This window comes from Furipterus horrens, unplaced genomic scaffold, assembly GCF_987537825.1.
Source record: "Furipterus horrens unplaced genomic scaffold, mFurHor1.1.pri manual_scaffold_17, whole genome shotgun sequence".
Classification (NCBI taxonomy): domain Eukaryota; kingdom Metazoa; phylum Chordata; class Mammalia; order Chiroptera; family Furipteridae; genus Furipterus; species Furipterus horrens.
Window position 1 is genome coordinate 4,923,099 of NW_028327187.1, and position 10,010 is coordinate 4,933,108.

The window sequence follows — 10,010 nt, forward strand, 5'->3', positions numbered from 1 at the left end:
TTCATGTTTCTCTTTATCCTTATGAGGCAATACTTACATTGAACCCAATTTGTACGCTTAGCTTCTAACTCTTGAAAATAGAATGACGACTGAAACATATCTGGTCTCACCCAAGAGTGTTTTCACGATAAGGGTAAAAAGAGGCATCTCGGGGCATCTGTGGATGATCCTAATAATGATGGGCAAAAGATGCAGTTGAAATGTCTTTCTGATTTACCTACTTGACTTAGAATGCAATATTAGGTTGGAGGGAGTGAATGGAGGAATGGAATTGAGCTGCGGTCAGTCATATACCACCTAATCAGCTTAATCCCACACTGTAGATGCTATAGGGAAGAATGGATAGAAATAAAATGATTTTTCTGTTAGGCTGTATTTTAATTTGAAGGGTTGGTTTGGTATTCTGTCACAGCTATGAATATTATTTTTTAAACTTACCATTCCAATTTTTTAAATCCCTATGAATACAAATGGAATTCTCCCTTTAAGAAACTGTTCTAAAGCTTAATTTGGTTAATTTCCTTTTTCTTTTTTTTTTTTTTTTTTTTTTTTTTTTTTTTTTTTTTTTTTGATAAATCTTTAAGAGTAGGGATTTGGGCTGTTGTTGGAGCACTTTTAAGTCCAATTAGCTGTTTCAAGAACCACAGCAAGGCACTGTAAGAAAGGGCTTCAGGGACTTGGGTCCTATGTTTTACCCATAATTATACTCAGTATCTTATCTGCCAATCCCCACCCCCTACTCCAGCGACCTTTAGGTCTCAGGAAATACCTTTGGAAAGCAGAGAGAAGCCTCTTTTAGAATAGAAAGCCACTTAAAATGGCCAGGACTAGGGCGAGGCTAGGGAAGCACTGTCCTTAGGAACAAGATATAAGGGGTGCCCCAAAACTCAGTAATGAAGATAAATATTTAATATACTATTTTAAAGATGTAAATTAATGTAAAAGCCCATGACTAATAACACATCAAGTTTTTAAATAATTACAGGATTCTGGTTCACCCTCAACCGCTTAAGTTTAATCTCTTGAGTTTGGGCCACGTCTTTAAATTCTGCACCAGAGGTGAGTGCCTTAGCCACCTTATCCTAGTCCATACTTGAGTCCTCAATACTTTCCTAAGTGGACCTACCTTTAGATTTAAAACGCATTGTACCAGCACTTTCCCTCTGGATTGACCTCTGTTATTACAAACCTCACGCGGGGTCCCATTGAATTCCTGGTGGACTCCCACCAGGTGGAATAGCGGTATTTATCGAGTGCCCCTGCCTTCAGGCACGTCCAGCTCTTCCAGCTCCCTGTTTTGTTGCTACTCTCTACTTGCAGGAGAGAGGCAACTTTGGCACCTTCCTTGTGCCAGGGCCGTAGTTCTGCTTTGGCAGAAAGTACCCACAACCAGAAAAACATCTTTACTCCTTTCTACTTTCTGAATGACCGCTTTCCACTTAGTTATCTCCATCCTCCCGCCAAAGGTAGAACTCAACCAAGTCTCAAAAGCACTCCCCTCTGCACCCCACCCCGGGAAGAAGTAAAAATGAAGGTTTCGGAGTCTGTGGAGAAAGCAAGTGCAGTGGCTTTCGCCTGTCATTGCAACATAAATTAAAAGAAAAATCATCAAGATAACTCGGGCTTTCTGGCCGGTTTTATGCTTGAGCACTTTGCGTCTTCCAAGTCCACGTGCTCCCCTATCCCACCGGCGGTCGGAGCTGGCAGTGTAGGAGGGCTTCGGGCAAGTCCGTGCACCACGCCTCCTGGGCTGGTCACCTCCCCTATTGGCCTGACAGCCTGTCATTCCAATCTGGCTCCCACTCCAACTAACCATTCACGTAGTTCGGTTGCTTCTTGGTGCGTGTAATGTTGCCAATAACGAAAGATTTTTTTTGCGGGGGGAGGCGAGTACAGGTCGTGCTGCAATTAGTTCATTGAAAACTCAGTTGCTCTTGGAGCGGCCGAGCGGAGACGGTTCTCAGCTTTTATTTTGTTGACTGTTAAAATCTCCGGTAGAGAGCTGCAACCATGCCCAAAAGAAAGGTAAGTGAAATGGGAAGATATAAGGGGGACTAGCTACTGAAACATATATTTCCTAACCGGCAGAGATTTTTTTTTTAAAAGCACTTTGGCTTCTAGTTCGATTTTGCGGTGTACTGAATGGAAGGGGAGGGAAGGGCAAAGAATGGTCGGTGTTAAGTTTTAGGATGGTCCCGCATGCAACTAGTACTTCACTTTTGACTTGTTTTGTTTAAGGGAAAGAATCGCCTAAGAGGTGTCTCCATGCTGAATTACAAACAGCCATAGCGCTGCGCTGTCGCTTCCTACCCCACCCCCCTCCCTCCGCTTACCCTATTGGAGAACGCTTCTCCCAACCACGCTCCCAGGCACCCGCTTCCTGCACAGCTCGCGGCTTCTCTCTGGGAACCTTCCCGGTTGGGAGCACGAAAGCCACGGCTTTCTCCCATATTTGCCTTTGTTCTTCCCGTTTTCTTTTTCCCTTTTTTCCCCTTCCCTCCTCCACTTCTTGTCATGCCAGATGGCTATGCAGTGGTAATCCTGTGCCATTAGGCGGCGCAGACTTCTAACTGTCCTAGAGAAGGGAGAGATTCACCACTGTAATGAACAACTTTAGGGCGGAGCAGTCTGGGGCTCTCCGAGCTCTGTCTAAAGGTAAAAAGAAAAAAAGAACTGAACCACGTAAACTGTTCTTCGTGTTAGCGCAACCTGGATTTGTTCACTTTAGACACGCAGAATTGTTCTGAGTCGCTCAGGGTCTACAGATCTCCTGAAAACCCTCACTTTAAAATTCGTGGCTCCTCTCTTGGACGGGAAATAAATTCATGCTCGGTGTTTGTTTGCTTGTTCTGGGAGGAGGGGCCCCTGAAAAGTGAAATCAAACGCATTCATGCTTGATAAAATTGTGAAGCGCCGTGCTAATGTAAGGCATGATGACTGTTTTGATATCATTCTTCTGTATCCACCCACCTTCCCTATTTCTATAGGGTAGTGTAAGACTGAAATTCCCCTGCGCTCTGAGGCTGTGCTAGGAGTCCCGCAGCCGCTCGGTAATTCCCAGGCTAGAGGGCTGCTCAGACAAGGAAAGCGATGGTTTCTGATCACCATCCCCCTTTCGGAGATTCCCGCCCTTGTGCTTTTCTAGGCTTGTGCAATGTGTCTTGCTATTTTACAGAGCTGACAGCAACCTTGCAGCAGGTAGTGGCGGGAAGTTTTAAAAATGCGGCTGGCTCCTCGGAATAACGCATTGACGTTGTAACAAAGAGGTTCCCCCCCCCTTCAAAGCATTGTGGGGGTTGTAGTTCCTGTGTTCGGAACTTGGAGGAGAGGATATCCAGAGTCATTAGAGAGGTTCAGATAACTACAGCTGCATCTCAAACATACAGCAAAACAGCGAAATGGCATGAAGCTCCGCCTTCATTCTGCCCACCCCCACACTTTTTTTTTTTTTTTTTTTTTGCTTTAACACTGGCTACAGCAGGTGGTTTTTAAAATTTAAAAGATTTTTTAATAGGACATGCAATGTAAACAAAAGGATGAAATTGACTATTATTTGTGTAAATGAACTTAATGTCTGGTGAATACATTTGCTTCCTGGCGCATATTTGCACAGTAGTAGACAGTGGTATGTAGCATGCTACTAGGAAATAATGTGCAGCTACTTGAATGGGACTCCAAGAAAAAGTCATAAGCAGTCATGTTGTAACTGTAGTCCGTAGGCATTATTTTCTCACCTATATGTTTACACCGATGACCTTATTTCTGTATGTTTTTCTCCTCTGTATAGGCTGATGGTCCAGATGATATAAGCCAGGAGGTGAGTTTCTTTAGTTTTAGAATCTGTCCAAAAAAATCCACTCATTTTTAAAATTTGGGGCTCATAAAAGCAGCGAAAAAAAGATGCTGGTTAGTATATTTGACCACGAGTACCAATGTATATGTCAGTGAGCTCTCTCAAAAAGTTTGTATTTACTGAAAACTCCAAACTTCTTGGAATTTAGGACTTTGTTGTGCTTATTAAGATCGGGAGGGAGCTCCTTCCTTTTAAGCAAAAAAAAAAAATTGCTTTGTCAGTTTTAAAGAAGGGGCTATATTGTCATTTCTAAATATGTTCCTTGTTCCTAGTGATTGTGTTCAGTTAGCCTACCAATCAAAATTTAATCTGGGATTTTTGTCTTAGTTGTATGAAGAATCTAGAGGAGGGAGAAATCAAAACTTATATTTCTACTATGACACTTCATAATCAGGTGTATAACTGCTTCTGTAACGACAATATTTATGTAGTATTACACTACTATTGTGTATCCATAATTCTCTTAAGTGATCTTTTTTTCCCCACACATAGCCAAAGAGAAGATCAGCCAGACTGTCTGCTGTAAGTAGTCTTTTTAAAAAGCCGCCCACCTATTGTGGAATATAATTTTAAAATTCAGGTAATCCTGGACAATACTATATTTACAAGATTTCTTTTTAAGAAAAAACAAAGCTTTTTTCGGTTTGAACCATACCTATTTATTTAAATTAAGAGGTTGAATTTTATTGTTAGTGATTTTTAATTCTGATTTCCTCCCTCCCCCGCCCTCTTGACTCGTGTTTTGTTTTGTTTTGTTTTGTTTTGCTTTTTTGGATGCAGATGCCTGTTCCCATTATACCAGAAGTGAAGCCTAAAAGAACATCAACTCCAAGGGTAAATATTCAACATGCAATGTTGAGAGAAAATTGCCTTTCTTCCGGAAAAAAAAAAAATTTGTTTTAGAAAAGCATACAGCTGATCATTTTGGCTTTTTTTTTTTTCTGTTCAGTTAGTAATCTATTACATTATACCATATGGTATATGTAATCTCTTTGAATAAGGAATATTTGTTCATGTTCTGTGATTGTCCACTGTGTTTTGGCATTTTCATTAGGAACAGACAAAATTTTAGTTGGATAGACCTGTTAAATGTACATGCCTTTGACATCATATAGTCACAATACCTGTATTCCTGAAAAAACCAAAGGTGTAGACTATAGTAATCAAAGCAATGCTTTTTAATAATTGTAGTAACTAATATTTGATAATACTTTACAGTTTGCAAAGTGCCTTCACATACATTATTTTTAAATGGACTCATTTAATTTCATAGAAGCTTCTGTGCTCTGATATTGTGACTAAAGATGTTGGAAATAAAAATAGCCTCAATATTAAGTTCATTTTTATACCTTTTATTTATATTTATTTATGTGTAAATGTGTGAATATAATTCCATTTTATTTTTAACCACTTTATTGATGTATGATTGATGTTTTAAGGATTGGTTGAATTCTTAAAATCAAAAGTTTAAAGCTATGAGAGTATTAGTCATGTAATCCCATTGTTTTGTGGTTAAAGAAAGTGTATTATAGTCTTATTTGTAAAATGCTTTGAAATTCTTGATTAAAAGATATTGGTAAAACTAGGGCAAGTGAAGTTTTAATAATAATAGTAAGCGACAATAGAAGAAAAAGTTTATTTTTCTTCTCTATTTCACATTTTAAGGTCGCTATTGTATAAAATTAGGTACTGAACTTATAGGTTATAAAAATAGTAAACACTTTATTTCCTTTAAAAATAGAAGATATTGCTAGAATAAAACAGATACTATACAATCATGGACTTTAAAATACTGCCTATCTATATTGCATTTTACAGTTTCTAAAGCAATTTCACATGTATTTTATCATTTGCTCCTTATAACATCCCTATGAGGTAGGTGGCATTACTTTCTTCTATATACGAGTGAATAAGCCCAAAGGGATTTATGCTTTTGCTCAAGATCACATCAAGTAAGTAGCAGGTCCAAATTTCAAATACAGACTTTCTGGCGCCTTAACCCAAGTGCTCTTTCTACCACATACATACTTAGGCAAAGAGCTTTCTTGATAAAACAATCATGATTCAAGTGATTCTAAAACTTGTAGGGGGAGCAACGGGGGGGGGAATGGGACAACTGTAATTAAAAAAATCAAAAAATAAAATTAAAAAAAATTAAAAAATATTTTAAAAAGTTGTAGACACGTAAATTTAATTACCTATGTCCCCAAGTGGTCTTTCAAATGGATGTAAATTGATGATCTCACTAGTATTTCTCTTAATTACTACCAATGAAGGATTTGCAATCAACAAAACCCTGTTGGTAATTATTAGACATGACAGAGATAAACTAGCCCCTCTAGTCAAAGACAGTTGATTTATCAGTCTAACCTAATGCTGGTAGCTGGCCCTCAAGGGCCACTGCTCAGCATTCTAACTTGTTGCTTCCCATCGAAAAGAAAATCTGTTTGATTTATATCAGAATAACATAATTCATTTTTAATATATAAAGAGAGTTATTTAGTTTTAATTTAGTTTTTCTCAGAGCGGACAGTCAATATTATATGAGTTTCAGGTGTATAGCATAGTAGTTAGACATTTAATTTATAAAGTGATCTTCTCATTAAGTCTAGTACCCACCTGGCAGCATACATAGTTATTACAATATTATTGACTGTATTCTCTATGCTGACTGTCGCTTTGTACTTCTCAATCCTTTCACCTGTTTCATCCAGCCCCCTAAACCCCTCTCTTAATACTACTTCAGTTCATAATGAAACTGAAGGTATCTAGTGATAATTTTGTTGATATAAAGTTTATACAAGGGACCCTGGCTGCTGTGGCTCAGTGGATTGAGTGTCGGCCTGCGAACCAAGTGTCGCTGGTTCGATTCCCAGTCAGGGCACATGACTAGGTTGCACGTCAGGTCCCCAGTTGGGGGCGCAAGTGAGAGACAACCACACAGTGATGTTTCTCTCCCTCTCTTTCTCCTTTCCCCTCTCTCTAAAAATAAATAAAGAAACAAACAAATTATTTTTTAAAAAAAGAATACTTCGTAGGTTTAAAAAAGTTTATACAAGGTATTTTAAAGCTTTTTCATAAATTATTACAATATCTGGTAAAATAACTTGGGTCATTTAATCAATACACCACTTAAATTGTATATATATTTTTAATTATTCTGTGTTGCTGGACAGAAAATGAAAAAAGATGATATGACGGAAAAGAACGCAAATACAAGTACCCCCAAAATAGCTGAAAGCAAGCAAGAAGAAGGTGTTAAAGAAGAACACAGCAATGAAAATGCTGAAAATGGAGAAGCCAAAATTATAGAGGTATCTTACAATACTTACAAATTTGTCCATTTGGAAATTTAACAATACGTGCAGCTGGGTGAAATCTTATGTCTTGTAGTTTAAAAGCTGAGCCACATTAATTGAGCAGTGGTTCTATAATGTCTCAGTATTTTCAGGCTACTGGAACAAAATACCACAAATTGGGTGGTTTATCAACAACAGAAATTTATTTCTCAGTCTGGAGGCTGAGAAGTTCAAGATCAAGGCTGTAGTATGTTGGTGTCTGGTGAGGACCTGCTTCCTGATTTATAGATGGCAATCCTCTCTATGTCCTGACATGATGGAAGGGACCAGAGAGCTCTCTAGGGACTCCTTTATAAAGACATTAATTCCAGTCATGACAGCTCTACACTAATGATAGCTCATAACCTAATCACCTCTCATTAAACCCACTTCCAAACACCACTACATGGAGGATTAGGTTTCATCATATGAATTCTGGGGACACAAACATCAATCTATAACATATAGTATAATGGTATCTAAAGGGAAAATGAAGAAAATTAATTTAAATATGAGATTTACACATACGGTTAGTGGGAGCAGTAGCTTACCATGCTATTAATAGAACACTGCCAGCGATAATGATTTAGTAATGTAATGACTCTCTTATTAAATACAGACTAATTATCTATTCCTTTTGTCAGCACATGAGTTATTTGTAAATCCTTTTCCCAGACCATGATTACTTGCCTCCCTGCAGATTGCAAAAAGAAATTATTATGTAAATGTTTCTAATAGGTCTTGCTTTGCATATTTAATGCATACCACATTTTTAGGTATTATAGTAAAACACTGAAAATGGGATAAAGTGCCAAATCTACAAATGAAACCTGTGCACATAGGGAAAATCTTTTTGTAAGTGATCCTGATACATGGTAAAAACTTTTCAAGAAATTTTTACAAAAAACTTAAATCTCACCATTACAGAAACAAAACAGTGTATCTTCAGGTAATGCATTTTTGTTTACATGTATTCTACTCATTGAGAATTGCTGGTATAGAATACGTCATTTTTTCTATACTTTTTTCATGTTTTAATGAAAATTATTTATATGAATAAGTTTCCCTGAATTTATGGTGCTAAATATCTGTTTGTGTGGAGATATTTTAATCAATTTTATTTCTTAGAATGTTTTCCTTGTGATGTGATATTTAGGAGGCCTTTTCTACATGAAAATTAGTTTTTTGTAAATGAAGTCTTATTATTTTCATTATATATAATCCTATCTAAATATTTGGGGAGGGATTCTAAATTTAAAAATACAATTATGTTTTTTTCCCCTCTACATATAGGCTCCTGCTCTTGAAAAAGAATTCGAGGAAATAAAAGAAGAAAAAATTGAAGATGCTGAAGAAGAGGGAGGAGAAAAGGGACAAGCAGTGGCATCAGAAGAAAGTAAAAATGAAAACAAAGGTAAGAAAGAAGATGGAGCAGACCAAAATAAGGAAGAAGAGAAAGGAGAAGATAGAAAAGAAGACAAAGATGGGAATGGGGGAAAATATGGAAGAGAGGATGATGAAAAAGAGGAAGAAAACCAAAAAGAGAAAGGAAATGAAAAAGAGGATGAAGATGGAAAGATGGAAGGAGAAGATAGCAAAGAATCTGAGTATGAAAAAGATAAAGGAGATGATGGAAAACAAGGCCAAGACAGAAAAGAGGAAGGAGATAGAAAGGATGATGAAGATGAAAAAGATGATGAAGATGCAGAAGATGATGAAGATGGAAGAGAAGATGACAATGGAAAGGATGAAAATGAAAAAGTTGATGAAGGTGGAAATGAGGAGAAAGATGGAAAAGAGAAAAGAGAAGATGAAAAAGTTGACAAAGATGGAAAAGAGGAGGAAGATGGAAAAGGAGATGGGGAAGATGGAAGAGATGGAAAGGAAAATGAAAATAAGGCTGAAGTTGAAAAAGAAGTAGTCAAAAAAGAAGAGGTTAAAAAAGAAGAGTCTCAGAGTATTGTTTAAAGCTGCCCTATGTAGTTTCATAATTTGGTAATATGTACCTCCATGTTGTAATGTTAATAGAGATAAATATTTTTATCAAAATTTTATAAGCAGGTTTTCTTTAGCATTAACTGAATTTCAGAATATCTTCATACTGATCATTAGCAACAAATTTCTAACACGAAATCTTTATAAATTTTGTGATTATAAAAGTGGAATATATAGAGACACGCCTTCAACTTTCTCAGTAAATTTTCTTTTGTGTAAGTTATATGTTAAATTTTAATTTTACTCCTGTTCGTGATAGTTTCATAATGTGGGCAGATCTGAAAAGAAAAACATGTGTGTGGTTCTCTAGGTTGCTTTTATAAAAAAGGTGAAATATTTTCATGTAATGCTAAGGAGTTAGAATTATCTTTTCCAAATGTGACTTGTTTATTTCAGAAGGGCAGTTCTGATTATATGTGTATTCACAAAATTTTAATGACTTTATCTTAATAAAAATTCTCTTCAAAGATTATTGTAGTTTGTTATATATTCAAAAATAGTTAATAAAATATTATAATGCTTGATTTTTTCTATTGTGTTATTCATGAAATTATTTAAAATTTTGTTTGCACTTAGATAAAATTAACAAAATTTATCATTTTAATTATTTCAAAGTGTACAAATCAGTGGTTTTAGTATATTCACAATTTTTAGTATATTCACCACCACTAATTCCAGACAACTCCACACCCACTGGTCCTTGGCAACCACTAATTTATATTCTGTCTCTATGGATTTGTCTATTCTGGATACTACATATAAATGGAATCATACAATATGTGCCATTTTGTATCTGGTTTCTTTCACTGGGAATAATGTTTTCA

The 10,010-nt window shown here is 36.5% G+C and overlaps 1 protein-coding gene across 1 annotated transcript; it reads left to right on the plus strand.

Moving 5' to 3' along the window:
* The first annotated feature begins 1,840 nt into the window (after window positions 1-1,840).
* On the plus strand, window positions 1,841-9,649 carry HMGN5 (high mobility group nucleosome binding domain 5). Its single transcript, XM_090265209.1, has 6 exons — window positions 1,841-2,025; window positions 3,788-3,817; window positions 4,346-4,375; window positions 4,634-4,687; window positions 7,030-7,167; window positions 8,485-9,649. The coding sequence occupies exons 1-6, from the start codon at window positions 2,011-2,013 to the stop codon at window positions 9,157-9,159; spliced, it is 942 nt and encodes a 313-aa protein (XP_090121335.1). The 5' UTR covers window positions 1,841-2,010; the 3' UTR covers window positions 9,160-9,649.
* Window positions 9,650-10,010: the final 361 nt, after the last annotated feature.